At 44.8% G+C, this 16,135-nt stretch overlaps 1 protein-coding gene across 2 annotated transcripts in view; it reads right to left on the reverse strand.

Moving 5' to 3' along the window:
• Positions 1 to 3,640, reverse strand: part of GPD1L (glycerol-3-phosphate dehydrogenase 1 like) — a 68,620-nt gene extending 64,980 nt beyond the window's left edge. The window contains exon 1 of one of the 2 annotated variants that reach the window (XM_070492547.1): positions 3,345 to 3,592. In XM_070492547.1, the coding sequence (XP_070348648.1) occupies positions 3,345 to 3,391 (47 nt within the window). In that variant the 5' untranslated portion in view covers positions 3,392 to 3,592. Of the gene's footprint in view, positions 1 to 3,344 lie in introns of both variants that reach the window. The other variant, XM_014827172.3, reaches the window with a different exon arrangement.
• Between the last annotated feature and the right edge of the window lie 12,495 nt (positions 3,641 to 16,135).

The following is a 16,135-nucleotide window of genomic DNA, read 5'->3' on the forward strand; positions in this document are numbered from 1 at the left end:
TGGGTCCGGTCCATTTTGTAACTTAACGATGATGCTGGTCAAGGATGATGAAACTAGTGATGATAGTAGCTGACATTTACCTTGCCCCCTCCCCAGATCGCCTCATTTAATTTAATCCTGATCATAATCCTAGACAGCAGGTACCAATATTACAAGCAATGATAGTTGGAGAGGAACAATTTGCTTAAGGCCTCAGAGCTGCCAAAATCGAAACCCAGAGAGCTGGAATCTTGAGCCCTCCTTACCCCACTGCATTACCCTGCCTCCAAAGGAGGCTTGGGGCAAATGCTCCCTAGCACCGAGGTTTTAGTTCTAGAACTGGATCTTGTACTATGTCTGGCTGATCTTCCCAAGGTTCTAGTGGAGAAACTTTATTTCATCTTTGGAGGAACTTAAGAAGCTGTTTTCTTTTTGTTGTTTTTCTGAGTCACTGGAGCCATAAAAAGCCACACAGGTTAGGAAGCAGCTCCCTGCAGCCCCTGTCGTGTGCAGCATGGCAGGGCTTGGCTGGATGCGTGAGGGCCCCTCTGGCCTCCTCTGTCTGATCTGTCTAGAGGAAAGGAGGTGGCAAAGGACAAGACAAGGCTGCATTACATAACCCATCTACTTTCCCTTCATGTCTTTCCTGGTTGAAGCTCCCTGGCAAGGCGGCCAGATTCAGTCTTCTGGTATCTCTACTGCAATCCATGATCCTCACATGGGGAAGCACTCAATGTGAGGGTTATAGCCACTCTTCAGCTAGGAGCTTAGATGTGATAACACCTTTATTTACATAAGCATTCTGAGCTCCTCCAAAGTCCCAAGTGTAAACATTGCTTAAGCAACTTCCCATTCCTGACATGAGGCCCACATCTGGAAGGGTAGATCCATCTCCTGGTAGTCTGTTTTAAAATTAGCAAAAGGCTACAGGTTTCTCAGGGAAAAATCTGTCCCACCTTCAGGGCATATGAATCAGCAAGTCTAGCCTCGATGGTAATTCTGATGCAAGTCATCTCTGGACCACGTTTTAAGAAACACTACTTCAAATGTAACGTCTAAACTTGCGACAGATATTTCATTCCATTTTGTTGCTTTTGAATTTATTTTCAAGTCCTTATCCATCTCAGACCTGATGGCAAATTCCTTAAAGGCAGGGATTGTGTCCAGTTGTGTCTGTATCCCAGGAAAGGCCACAGGATCTACCCAGGGCAAACTCTCAAATGTCTACTGACAGAGCTTGACCCCCGAACAGCCCCTATGGAGCCTCTTTATGTTCTTTTCAGTTCTTAAGTTTCCGAATCTCTGGGGAGGTCATGTTCCTCTCTCTAGGACTGGAGTGGCTCTGCTCTCAGGGCAGTTGCAGAAAGGCAACAACTGTTCCCGTCTGATCCCACAACTCATGGAGCCAGGCAGCCCGCCCAAACTATCGGCACGGCACATTTCTCAATTGCTCTGCTCCAGTGTCACTAGCCAAGTTCTACTTCCTTTCCATGGGCTGGAGTGGGCCAAGAAAACAGACAAGTACATCAGAGTGAAGCAGCGGGAAGGCAGCCAAATCCAAGCAGAGGGCGCAAGAGGGTCCACTCTTGCTCCAGGCCCAGAGCCCGCCTGGCAAAGCTGTGCTACCTCTGTTGCACCTTGCAAATTAGGAAAAGGCGCTGTCATCTGTGGTTCTGTGTCCTCTCACAGAAGAGGAAAACTAATGTTAAAAGAACATGTGCTAACTGGGTGCTGTTCCAGTCCCATGGCCAACAGGGCAGCTGACATCTCACTCAAGTGACCTTGGGATCAAAGCCGGCAAAGACAAGCAGAAAGTCCAAATGAAGCTCTGCAGTGGATAGGTACCGACTCCACTAAATGTTGGGTGGAACATTCCATTCTTGGTCAAAAAACAGCAGTTTACAGAGAAGTGCATATTATCCTAGTATTTGCAGGGCAGAGAGGGAAAAAAACATGTGTAAACATTCCCTTGCATCTGACGGAATTTCTCCAGAAAGGACAGAAGAAACAGATAACACTGGTGTTCCTCCAGGAGGAAGGTACCTTGGGGGACAAGTGTGGGTGGGAGATGTTCCACTGTTTTTTTTGTGGGTTTTGGGTCACTAAAACGTACCAAACAATGGAATATGTTACCTAAGCAAATATAATTACATTTTAAAAAGTTAGTTTTCAGACCCTCATTTAGTATTTACTTAGCCTATGACAGGCACTGGGCTAGATGCTGTACGCAAGAGCTGGGTGAGGAGGAGTGGAAACAGATAACCCCATGAATCATTACCTTGCAGTGATAGACGTCAGCAATGGGGGCACAGGGAGAGGCCACTGGCCTTGCTGGGACGGAAAAGTGGAGAACCAGATAAGGTTTCCTCCAAGAAGTACTTTCTGGGCCAAGTCTTAAAGAGTAAGACCAAGGAGCTAGTACCAATGGCTGCAGTATTCCTAGAAGCCTGAACTGCCAGGAGTGTCAGACCACGCAAAACCAGAAGCAGTGAAAGAACCTCACTCTGAACTATTCTATACCAGTCCCTCGGATGTGGGAAAAACACTGCACAACAAGGGAAAAAGGACTGGAAATATCAGATGCCATACTCTATTCTGCCTCCCCCACTCTCCTCTATATTCACCCCAACACAGAGAATCGTACACAGTGGGAACTAACTAGTTGATAAAGAGAACTAAAAGAGCTGACATTTATAAAGAGCTTAGAAGAGCGCTTGATAGAAAGTGCTTAACAAATGTTAAAAGTCAAATAAAGCCTAGCAGAGAGCCGAAGCTTCACAAACATCTCCCCAGAGGAGAATTCCCAACGCCCCTGGGAGCGGAGCCTGCCGGAACTTGGATTTTCTTCCCGCTAGAACGTTACTAAGATGCTGCACTATCAGAAGCGGGGCGAGACCCGCACTTTGAAGGACAGCGCGGACCCCGGCCTGGGTAGCAAGCGCCCCTCAGCCCTCTCTGCCTCAGTTTCCTCCGTACCGAGACTACAGTAAGAAGACTCGCGCCCCCCTCAATTCCTCGATCCAGGCGATCTGCCCAGGAGAACGGAGAACGCCCTTAGGATGTTGCGCAAAACTACCCGGGCGTGGCGAGCAGGTGGCCTCCGGTCTCCCGCCGTGCGGTGACTAGAGCGCAGACAGGTGCCCGCGGGCGCGCAGAACCCTCTCTCCGCGCTGCCCCCGCGGCAGGGCCTCCGGGCGAGTGCCCCGGCGGGGCCTCCCCAGGCGCGCGGTGCCGAGGCCGCCCGCCCCGCCTCCCTGCGCGCGGTGCCGGGTGCTCATGCTGCGACGGGGACCCGCGGCCCTGGCCCGCCCCGGAGAGGGGCTTCCTGGAGGCGGAGCCCGCGCCGCTGGCCCGCAGCAGCTCACCAGTTCCCCGAGCCCACGATGCACACTTTCAGGGGCGCCGCTGCCATGGCCAGGCCGGAACGCTGCAGCCCGGCCCGCGCCTCCCCGGCCGGCCGCCTGCCTCAGCCTGCTCAGCTTTGGCCGCAGCAGGCGCGGCGGCCCCGCCTCTCCGCCTCTCAGCCAATGGCAGCGACCACCCCCGCCAGGGCGCCCCAGGCCACAGATGACAGCCAGGGAGAACCCGCCTCGCAACTCCCGAGAACCACTGCGCACGCCCCGGCCTGGCTGCCCTCCGGGCCCGGCTCCGGCGCCGCCCCACCCCTGCCCGAGGCATGCCGGGACTTGTAGTCCGCTCCCGGCAGCCCCGCAGTCCCGGGCAGCTGCTGCCCCCGCGCCACGTGCAGCCCAGGGTAGTCGAGCAGAGGCTCGCGCTCCCAACGCTGGAGGCTGCGTAGCCCTCCCGGCAGAGCGGCTCGCGGTGGTGCCGCCTCGCTCGAGCCCTTATCCTCATGCGGCAAGAGCCACCACACTGCTACTTAGAGCCGAGAGAGGATCCTAGGTTGCCTCTAAAGTCGACCAGACTTGGGTCAGAGCTCGAAGTGCCCATACCTGACTTTCAGCCTCTGCCTCCCTTGTGGAAGCAAGACACAGCCTGGCTCTCCTGAGCTTCTTAGTGACCTTGTATCTTCTGAGGCCTTCGGGACTTTGCAGGACAGTACCTGCACTTCAATGTGGACATCTTTCTAGTGAGAGTCAGCAGAGAGACCTGGACGCGGGCAGCATCGCCCTGACCCAATTGCTTAGCACCGTTTGCCTCTTTGCCCCAGCGCACCAGGAGAGTTTGTGGTTCTGAGACTACGCTTCCCTCCTTCCTGAAAAATAGAACATTATTTATTCATTCTGAGCATCGCTTTCCACCAGGCCCTGTGCTGGACACCATAGGAGGAGGATAAAGTGGCTTAAACCAGTGGTTTTCAAACTCCACCGCATATTAGAGTCTTGGGAACTTTTAAAAATCCCTATGCCCAGGCACCACCCCGGACCAACTGCATTAGAATCGCCAGGAATGGGATACAAACGTCAGAATTTTTTTAAAGTTCAAGAGGTGACTGCAAAAGCCAGTCAAGATTGAGAACCAGAGAACTAAAATATCACTGGAGACTGGCTGAAGAAACATACCCTAGCACCTGGAAAAATACTGGGCCTATTAGGTTGATGCCCAGAGGATTAACTGTTATTTTTGTTTTCATCTCTATATTTGTAAGAAAGATTTATCTATATTGCTTATGATATTTACTCAAGGAAATACTTAAAGAGAGTGAGTGAGACAGAACATTCTCTCCACTCGCTCACTGATGGTTTGCTCTCAGTTATTTGCACAGATGGAAAGATACCTAAGCAGTGATGATGTGAAAGATGCTTTAGTCATCTTTTTCTTGCATTTGTGTTACAAAATGGTTTTGTCAGATTAAGTAATGAACTCATGTACTTGAGGAGTATACATGCATTGCAAAGATTGACACCAAGAGATTGGTTCCTTTTTAGCCTTTGCCTAAACAACTTGTAACTCATATGGAAACTCCACTTCCTCAATGTTGCAACTACACCTGCGTGAAAATGAGCTGCCCGGCTATTCGACTGTCCACTGTGTGGACTTATCCCACACAGTGTCATCATATGGTGTTTATTGATCACCTGGTATGCACAACACATCATGCCAGAATAGAGTCATTTATTTTATAGACTGGTTACAAAGGTTAAGACAAAAATGAAATAGGTGAAGTCCATGAACATAATGTTAAGAGAATAAAGCAAGTCGTAAGAGAATACATACAGTATGATTTTGTTTCTCTTAGTTCAGAGACAAGCAAAATTAAATATATCACTAGGGATACACACATACCTAGTAAAACTGTAAAGGAAAACGAGAAAAAGATAAGCATGAAATGCAGGATTGTAGTTATGGTGGAGAGGAGGGTTGGTTATTCTTTACACCTTTGATTATAAGTATTTTTGTATATCTATGTAATGAATATCATGGGGGAGGGGAGAAGCTACAGTACAGAAGAGCGAGAAGAACTCCTCTCCTGTCACTAACACCCTCCTGGTCTTATAAGGAGTTCATGAGAGAAGGACGATGAGCTCAGTTCTGGACAAGTTAAGTTTGAGGAGTCCATCTGGTATCCAAGTTCAGATTTCAGGGAGGCAGTCGGATTTGTGGGTCTGAGACAGACATGTCTGCAATTCATCAGCACGTACTTGGAAGTTGCAAGTGGTGAGTGTGAGAACAATGCCTGGCACAGAGTGGGCACTCAGGAAATGTCTGTTGAATGAAAGTGATTAAGACCACTCAGAGAGACGAGTCAAGTAACAAAGGAAGACAAACCAGGACACTGAAATGGACTTGATACTTGAGACATGCAAAGAAGAGGAGCCTGAGACGGTGAGAAGGGAGCAGCAAAAATGTAGAGCGTGGTATTGCAGCTGCCAAAGAAGACAGCATTTCAAGAAGGAGGGATGGTCATAGGGGAGTTTGAGAATGGTCAAGTAAGATGAGACTGGAGTATGTCTTTCAAGCCAGCAGAAAGAAGGCTGCTGACAGAGCTTTCGAGCATGGTTGTGCAGGTAGTACACTGCACAATGCCAGTGGGCACCATGCACGTTGTGGACATTGCATATTGGTATGCTTAAGATGACTGTTTTTTGACAGATGGAAGCAAGCATCTCAAAGGAGGGGCACCTTCTTCCAGTCCACACAAAGGTGTTGTATTGGCTAACCACGACCCTGATTGTTGTTGAACCTGGTGAGAACAGTTCAATTTCAGTTTTGGGGCAGAGCATAAACTTAGCTGGCAGCAGGTGGAGGTGTAAATGGAAGGCAAAGAAGTGGAGCTTGAGAGAGTGTAGACAATGCTGTCTAGAAGTTTGGCTGACAGCAGAAGTTGAGAGATTAGGGACATGCAAGAAGGGAAAGGCAAAACTAAAGAAGGAAGGGAAGATTTCTTAGGTTTTTGGTTTTTTAAAATCATGTGGAAGAGGTTAGAAAATGTTGACATACTCCTAGGAAGCAGCCAGGAGAGAGAGAGAGGTTGAAAATACAGGAGAGAGAATGAGAGGGAGAGTAGGAGAGTGAGGGAGGGATTAGCCCAAATTAGCTGAGATGGTCAGAGCAGGACTCTGAGGAGGGGACACCAGAATGAATCAAAGGAAGCAGCCGTGGGAAGACGGGGGGAAGAGCCCTCCAAGAAGAGGGAATAGCCAGTGCAAAGGCCCTGAGGCAGTGAAGAGCCTGTGTGTTTGAAGAACAGAAAGCTATAACATAGTGAACAAATGTGAGCAAGAGAAGAATTTCAGTCAGAGATGCAGCAGGCCAGATTAAATGGTAGGGCCTTGTGGTCCATGGTTTAAAAGAAAAAAAAAGATTTCCTGGTAGCCAAATCTGGGTCAACACAAGCATCAAAATAAATAATAATAGTAATTGACTTAAACTCTTTGAGTAAAATAAAATAAAATTTATGAGTCTATGATGATTTAAAGAAATGAGCAAACAAATACATGAGGCAGAAGGGAAGCCCTTTCCTTCAATAGAATCCCAGCTAATAGGTGGAGAAGGAATGAGGGTACCACACAATTATCAATGGGTACCAAAAATAGCGGGGAAAGTTTGATGAGGGACAGGATATTTACCTGGCCTCAAAGTCTCCACACAAGTTACTTTAAGGGTAAAAGAGTAACTTTACAGTAGAGAAAACTGGCTGACACCAGCTTAACCAAGTGGTCAGCCATCTTACCAGAGATGGGACAAACTGACGCAGGTGACTTTAGCTGGAATGAGATGCATTTAGTTAATATTGGCTGTTGAAAAACATATTTTGAACTAGTTCCCAGTCCTTGAGATTTTATAGATTAAAAATATGTTTTGAAGTCTGACATAGAATTGCCAATTTTTTAATTTCCCCAAGTAAGGACATAAACTATTGCCATACACTGTTCCCATTTCATTTCATCTTATTTTATTTTTATTTATTTTAATTAATCTTATTCATTTTAATTTAACTAATTTTTTGAATAATTAATGCATTCACGTGATTCAAAATTCAAAGGGATTGAAAGGGTGTTTAGTGAAATTGTCTCTCCCTCCCTTTTCCTGCAGCCTCCCAGTTCTCTCCTTTAGGGAAACCCTCGTTCCTGGTTTCTTGTGTATACATTTGTCCTGTAACAGCTTCCCCACCTAACATTATTTCATATTAAAAATGTCAGTCAATGCTAAAAAATTGAATGCACATAATGAAAACTTAAAACCAAAAATGAAAAGAATAAATTTTGCTTTTTAGAAAACTCTCCCCACGAAGTCTTTATTTTTCTCATCTCTGTGCGGCACTGAAAACTTTCACAGGCTGGTATTGGTTAAATTCGTCCCTCTAGGGGCCGGCCCGATGGCGCAGCGGTTAAGTGTGCACGTTCCACCTGGGTGGCCCGGGTTCGCCGGTTTGGATCCCAGGTGTGGATGTGGCACTGCTTGGCAAGCCATGCTGTGGTAGGTGTCCCACATATAAAGTGGAGGAATTTGGGCACAGATGTGAGCTCAGGGCCAGTCTTTCTCATCAAGAAGAGGAAGATTGGCAGCAGATGTTAGCTCAGGACTAATCTTCCTCAGGAAAAAAAAAAAAATTCATCCCTCTAATTCCAGGTAATAGTATACTTGGGCCACCCTGGAGAAACATTTTAGCTACTCCATCCTGCAGTACATATGTCACTGCTTTGCTTCCTAATTACACACTGTACAATCCCCATTGGTGATATTTGTTCTTAGTACAACTCCCTTCAAGTGAAATTGACCATATTCAATATTGCTATTGACAGTCTAATGAGAAAATTACAGGTTTTGGGCTGATGAAAACAATGCCTCGTTCTGGAAACTTATATGGGCTTTTATCTTACTTCCTCGGAGAATAGAGACATAATAGATGAAAGGCAGATTTGGCCACTTACAAAAACCAAATAGAGCCCCAGACACTTAGCAGGAGCAGGTGTCAATTATAATCTGTTCATTTCAAAGTTTATTAAATTATCAAAGGGGACTGGGCATCAGGTTTTGTTTACCAACTGTGCATTTTCCCCGGTCCTTTAGATTGGGATGACGTGAGGATCTGTTGCTTCTTTTAAAGATCACACTACGATAACCCACCTTTAGTTTAGGAGCTAGCCCTTAGCCAAGCTCTGGGCATTATTATTGATTACTTTTGGGGGACTAGCCAGCTTGGATCAGTTGGAGAACTAGGGAGTTTTAAAGATGAAATTACCAGACTCAGCATTGTACCTTCCCAGAAAAAGGCAGAGCTATTTCTTCAGTTTCTACTTGATTAAAAATCAAATATCAATCTGGACTTGGTTCTAGATTTAAATCTTGTTCATTTGCTTGTTCAACAGATATTCACTGAACTCCTGCCATGCCAGGATCTCAGGATACGATGTTGAAGAAAAGAGACAAAGTTTGCAATCTGTAAAGGAAGTCAGATAAAGAAAGAAAAAAGTATCTTCCAGAGAGTCCAGCCTGATGTTGCTCTGATAAGAGACAGGGAACTCTGGGAAGAGATGGGAGTGGTACCGACCTGGACTCAGGATGCCAGGTAAGACTTTCTGGAAGAAAGATGTCTGAACTGAAGGACCAGTAGGAATGAAATGTGGGAATAATGTTTGATGCAGAGAGAAGAACACATATGAAGGCTAGGAGGCAAAAGAAAAATAGTCATTGGTTCCTTTGAGAACTGAAAGTTCAGGAAGTTGGTGGATAGAGTGAGAGGTAAAGACAGATGACTCAGACAGGTGGACAGGGGCCAGGTAACAGAAGTTTCTGTTATAGGGGTTGGGATTTTATTTTGAAGGCAATGGGGGAACATTAAAGTGTTTTGGCTGATAAATGATGTGGTCATATTTGTCTATTAAAAGATCGCTCTGGTTGTGGCAAAGAGGATGTTCTGGAAGCGACAAAACTGGAAGCGAGAAGAGCAGTGAGCTAAGAAGCTGTCGCAGTGATCCAGGCAGCAGAGATGGAGAGAGGTGGACCAGTTAAGGGCAGAACCCCTAGGGCCTGGCATGGGAAGGAATGTGGGGAAGGGAGAAGGAAGAGTTAAGTATGAGTCCCAGATTTCTGATTTGGACAGCGGGGTAGGTGATAGTGGTGGACGAGGAGTGTTTTGAGACAGAAGTTGTCTTTCTTGGCAAAAGCAAAAGTAACTGGTGCTTTTCTAGTTTTCCTCTTTTCTAGACTATGAAATTAGATACCAATCCTTGTGTTACATTTCATACCAAACAGTATTCAAAATTGGTTGCATTTTTCCATAAATGACCTGCAAGCATAAGAGATGTGATTCAATTTGTAAAAAGTTGGCACTTTGGAGGAATTCAAACATTTCTATTCTTATGTCACTTCCCAAAGTAAAACAGAGTTGGATAAAACTCACCGCTCATAATATCACTTCACAAGACACTAGCTTGGTCACTTTCCATGGTTTTTTCTCTTAAATTTTTTAAAATCAAAGTAATGCATACACATAGTTTTAAAATGGTATTGTACTAAATGGAAAGTGACAATCATCTTCCTTAGATTCTACTCCCTAAAACTAACCACTTTCAACTGCCTTTTTATTTGATCTGATATTTGCTTCCATATGTTCTTATGTTATTATTTTGTTTTTAATTAAAGTTTTTGAATAACTAATACAGTCATACGGTCCTAAAATAAGACATGTAAAAAGATATACAGTAAAGAGTATTTTTCCTACTCACATCTCCCATCCATCTACTTCCTACCCAACCCACTTTCCCCAGATAACCTCTGTTAGTTTTCTGTGTACCTAGATACAAGAAAATAACATTATATATTTACTTTGTCTGCCTTTTTCTGTTATTTTTTATGCAAAAGTATCCCTAATCAACCATGATGAAGTAGGATATTTCACATTAACAAACAATCCAGACATCTTAGTGGCTTCTTTCTCACCCGTGCTCCATGCCCTTCTCTGGTTGTTTCACATTTTCTGCATGCAGAGTTGCAAACCAACAGAATCTCTACCATCTGGAGTGTCATGCTTGCAATGGCAAGGGACGGAGACTATGACAAATTGCTCCCTGGCCCCTAAAGGCTTACTCCCAGAGGTGACACATGTCACTTCTGCTCACATTCATTGATCAAAGCATGTCACATGGACCTGACAGTTTAAAGGGGGCAGGGAAGTGCAAACTTATCTTGTACCCAGGAGTCAGAGAGCCAGACATGCTGGCGAACAGCACTGGTGATTAGCTCACATGTGCACCGTTCTGCACCTAGCTTTTTTCAGCTAGAACGATATTTAATCAATCTTGCCATTTCAGTAAATAGAGCATCCCTACTGTTTTTTTTTTAAAGCAGATGGAGATTTGCATTATTTGCAGTATTTCCTTTACAAAAAATGCTGCAGGGAATATTCAGAAACTATTTTGCACACGTGAGAATATATCTCTAGGATAAATTTCGGTAAGTGACATTGCTGGGTCAAAGGGTACACACGCTCGTAATTTTGATAGGTATGGCCAAATTGTCCTCCACGGAGGGTTGGCCAGATTACACTCTTCCCAGAGTGTATGCCAGTGCCTACTTCCCCAAAGCCTTGCCAAGGGAGTGTATTTCCAAACTTTTGGGACTTCCTCAGTCTGATAGGTGAAAATATTCTCATTTTATTTTCACGTTGCATTTCTCTTAGGAATGAAGTTTGCTGCTACTTCTTGCTTGTTATAATTCAGACATCCTGTAATAGTAAGCGGGAGCTGACTTCATTAACACTATCCCCCACACACATGCACATATTTCCTCTACCTCATCCTCTCTGTTCCATAGTTGCATCACAGTTTTGGGTCAATTCAGTGATCAGTTTGCCTTATTATGACGTGTAAACATATTTAGCCATAGCTCCAAGAAGTGTATTATAAGATTTCCTCTCATGTACTCTTTTTTGACCGTGGACTTAATAATTGCTTTGGGTTTTATGCTCACTTATTTTTCTTCTACTAATTGTTAAAGTTTTCTCATTTTCTCCATTGGATCAATGTTCTATTGATAGTTTTTCCCAAGCCATCAAATGTACTAGATAATTTATTGATTCCCTTTTTCCACGGAGATTCCCTTCCCAGAGCCTTTTGTCTTTTACACCGTTCTGCACTATCTGCTCTCCAAGCCTGCTTCTTGGATCCCATTTCCTCCTTTTTCTTGGATTACTCTTTATTTAAGTGAGCATATCATTCAATAACTTCCAGAAAATTCTGTTTTTAGGTCTTTAATGTCTTTGTTCTAACCTCACCTTTGATATCAGACTAGTGTGGCATCCTAGGCTAAAGATCATTTTCTCTCTGAATTATGGAGATATTATTCCACTGGTTACTAGAATCCAGTGATATTGTGAAGAAATATGACTCAATTCTGATTCTGTTAGGGATAAAGACTTCTATTTTCCTCCAGTATCCATTCTTCCTTTTTCCTTTAGCAAAATAATGCCTACCATTTACCTGGCTGGAGATGACATTTCCGAGCTTTCCTTGCTCTTGTAGGGGAGGAAGACATTTCCTCTTCCCAAATGTGGGTTCGTCTGGCCGGAGAATGAATTAAATTCACATGAGACAGAATAGCAAGAGAAAATTAAACAAAGCTTTATGAGGACCCATGGCCCGGGGCCTTTCTTCCCGAAGGAGGAAAGGGCACCGAAGAAGTGGGGTACACAGAGTGGTTATATACCCCCAAATAGGGTGTTTCACATGTGATTGAAATGTCCCTCCCACAATAGTCACAAGATTGCCCTGTCGGCACAGGGCTTGATGGACACGGCAGGTAGTGGTCTGCTGTCTCAGAGGGCGTAGCAGGAGGCAAGTCTATTGTCTTGAGCTGGGTGGTCACAGATGAGTGCAGCAATCAGTTCCTAGCCTAAGGAAGGATGCTTAATCCTTAAAGAAATGCCAAAGTTGGGAGGGGGAGGGAAGTCAGTTACAGGAGGTTACCGGAGAAGCACAATAAAATGCAAATTTAAGTCCTTGCCTTTGGTATTGATTAAGAGTTTCTAGAGAGAATGTCATCTCCTTTCTTCTTCCTGGTACAGAGAGGGAGGCTCCTTTTACAGATAGAGATTTACCTTACAAATGTAAACATGTCCTAACAAAGGGCAAGTTCCATTCCTCCTTCCCTGTCCCAGTTTATCAAAAGCAATCAGCCTCAAATAATCCTGATGCCAAAGAGACATATCTTGGGGTGGCCAATTTCAGGTCCCCGCACTCTGCTTTCTGGACAAGTGACTAAGTTCTGGGCATTGGAATGCGAGTTGAAATTGTGTTTTCCACTTCAGGTTGTAACCTGGAAGGACTCAGCATCCAGAGACCTTTCACCTCTCCTTCTCCCCCGTGGTAGGATGTTGACACGATGGGGGGACCTAGACTGCCTCCTTGAATTCTGAATTGGAAGCTGGATGATGAGGATTCCTGAGGAGCCCTTCCAGCTCCGCCCTCTACCTCTTAGCTATGACGTGAGTAGGAATTCATTTCTATTTTGATTATGCCACTCCATATTTTATATCTGTGTTAAAACAACTTAGATTCTTCCTTCATATACTGTTCCTTTCTGTATGACTTGTTTGCCTCCCCCCACCCCCTGAAAGTTTTAGGATCCTTTTTTTATCCCCAGTGTCCTGAAATTTCCTGATTATAGCCTCGTCATGGGCTGTTCTAAATTCAGTGGTGCACTTTCAATCAGAATTATTGTATTTTTCAGTTCTGTGAAATTTTCTTGTCTCATTTCTTCAAGAATTAGCTGCTTTCCATTTTCTCTGTAGTTTCTGTCTGAAACATTTATCATTTAGCATTTGTCTCCTTCTCTGAAGTCTTATCTTCCTCTTTTCTGCTTGCTTACCCCCGCCCCCACTTTCTGGATTTTATCTTTCAACTCTTTTGGTGCACTTTTTTTTTAAGGCTGTGTTGTTTTCCATTTCCAAGAGTTCTTTCTTATTACTCTTTTTATTTCTTTGAAGATATTAAGTGTAGGATTTTTTTTCCTTCGATTTTTTGTTACCGCTTTTCCTTTATCTTGCTTGTGTTGTTTCTCGTGTTGGAGGCTTTCTCAAATGTTTAATGATGTGTGACCATGGGTTCCTAGTTCAGAGTGAGGCAGCTCTGAGGCGATTAGGCTAGTGACAGAGGGTGTCTGGGGACAAACAGGTCTTTTGTGTGGGGCACTCCCAAATGTCAGTATCCTGGTGACTTTTCTCCAGGGCAGATTAACTTCTCAAGAGGAGAGTTCTGTAGTTTCCTGGTTGGGGGCGTATGCCTCACCCTCAGAGTTGGGGGGAGGAGGAATAGCACACATACACTCCAAACCAGCTTTCATTTGTAAAGATTTTATTGATTCACTTCAGCAACTCAAGGACTTAACAGATGCGTGCTATAACACATGTATGTTTGTTTATTCATTTAACAAATATTTATAATGAGTCCCTCGTGTGTGTGTGTGTGAGTGTGTGTGATACTGGGAAGACAAAATTGGGGAAAACCACGTCTCTGCTTTGGCTTGTAGCAGATGTAATCACAACTTTTGTGCAGATAGTGACTGATGTACTGGGCATGGTGGGGTAGCGGTGGGCGTAGTGGCAGCCTAGAGGCACCGGGCAGCACCAGGCAGAGAGTTCACCTGTATTTTTCAGGGGAAAGGGGAGGGAGTGGGGGGAGGGACTCTATTCTTTTCCACTCATTTCACAGATACAGTTTCCCTTCCTGCTTGTCTCCCTACCCCCAAAACAGATGTACCGATTATATACTTATAGACTAATATACGTTGAGAAATCCTTTGACATCTCAATGTTCCTGAGAAAATGAAAGCCTGCCAGTCGTTCACACTTTGGTATTAATTATGTTAACCTGGTAATCACTTAAACTTAATGAAGCTGTGGGATGTTAAATGGTAAGAAACAAAGATCATTAAATGCCAGTCTAAGAGAAGGCTGAATGTATTTGCTGGCCTGGAAAGGAAGAGCCATGTCATTCAGGTCTGATTTCAGTGGATCTCAGAGCAGAAAGTCAAAAGGGCTAAATATGGAACAAAAAAGGAGCAAGCGACAAAGAAGGCAGTCTCTGAGCTCAGGTCTCGGGGTGCCCCAGGAGGACTATGAACCCCTCTTTGTGAACGGTCACTTTCCTTCCAGCTGTCACGTCACCGATTTTGAGAAGCTGCGATTCAAACTGGTCTAGGAGGGGTTCTGTACGATTCTGGTCGGCTCAGGACAGGAGTGTCTGAAGATGGGTGAAACTTAGCAGGATTTTGTTGTTGTTTTGTTTTTTAAACAAGGACCAAGTGTTTCCATTACAGAAGTGAGGACTCGGCGAGGTAATCTTACAGGCAACTTGGAGGCCTTCGAGATGGGACATTCCAGAGGTAGGTAGCGCATTAAGGGGGTCTGAAATAAAGGAGGGGGCCTCTGACTGTGTGACAGGGCTGTAGAGAGGGGAAGTATGTCTGTTTGGAAGAGGAACTTAAACTTTGCTGCTTTATCTAGGTTCTTAGGGACACCCCCTCCCTGACTTCTGAAGATCATCTCTGGGTGGTCTTGGTGCCCCTCCATGCAGTAGTGAGTAAGTGGAAAAGATGATCACATTTAGATGAATCGAAAGGAACTCTACCCAGTCCTTTTGGACAGGCCTATCCTTTTAGGCACCCTCTTTCTCTCTATATGGTCTCTTTGTTGCCTTTCTCTGCCTTGGGTCACTGTTCTCTTCTTTCTTTCCCACATTTCTCTCCCTACTTATTCCTGGGTTTAATTCCCCCATGCTGCTCAGGAGCCACCTCTGTGGACATTTCCTGAGCTGTACCCTTCCTCTGTGACCAAACGGTCCAGATCCTTCACCTCCATTGCCTGTTGAACTTCAGAAAATTGTACAAAATGTGGAACAAAACAATGATGAGTATCCTAATATATAAAGAACCCCAATAACTTACTTGAGAGAAAACTGAATATCCTAGTAGAAAAATGAGCACATGGCATGAAAAGACAATTTGTACTATCAGAAATGCAAATGACCAATAAACATGTAAAAGTGTTTAGGATCAGAAGTAGTTCACGAGACCGGCCCCGTGGCCGAGTGGTTAGCTTTCCCTGCTCCGCTTCGGCGCCCCAGGGTTTCGCCGGTTCGGATCCTGGGCGCGGACATGGCACCGTGCGTCAGGCCATGCTGAGATGGCATCCCACACAGCACAATCAGGGGCACTCACAACTAGAATACACAACTATGTACTGGGGGGCTTTGGGGAGGAGGAGAAGAAGAAGAAGAAAGAAAAAAAAGATTGGCAACAGGTGCCAGCTCAGGTGCCAATCTTAAAAAAAATAAAAATTGAAAATATGTTCAGTCTCAAAAAAAAGTAGTTCAAACACTGCAAGAGGAAACAACACTGAGGTTCAATTTCTTGTCTGGTAATTGGCATAAATGTTAAAAGTGCATGCTAATACCTAATATTCATGAAGATGGGGAAAGGGGCCCTGTTATACTCTGCAGGTGGAAATATTTAAGTGGCATAATTTTCTGAGACCGTAAATTGGCTTTTTTCCACTTCTACTGAAGTGTCTTAAAGGTGGCCAACGCCCTATTTTCTAGGGTAAGGTAAACTAGCTAAAGGTGAGTTGGAGGATTGTGATTGGTGTGTGTTAGGCTTCTTTGACAGGTGTTTCTCGGAAGTGCAGGCTGACTTCAGTTTAGATTTGTGTTGTGGGCCAGGCCACTGGGGTGGCCTCCATTTCGTGGGTCCCCAT

This window comes from Equus asinus, chromosome 21 (genome assembly GCF_041296235.1).
Source record: "Equus asinus isolate D_3611 breed Donkey chromosome 21, EquAss-T2T_v2, whole genome shotgun sequence".
Taxonomy (NCBI): domain Eukaryota; kingdom Metazoa; phylum Chordata; class Mammalia; order Perissodactyla; family Equidae; genus Equus; species Equus asinus.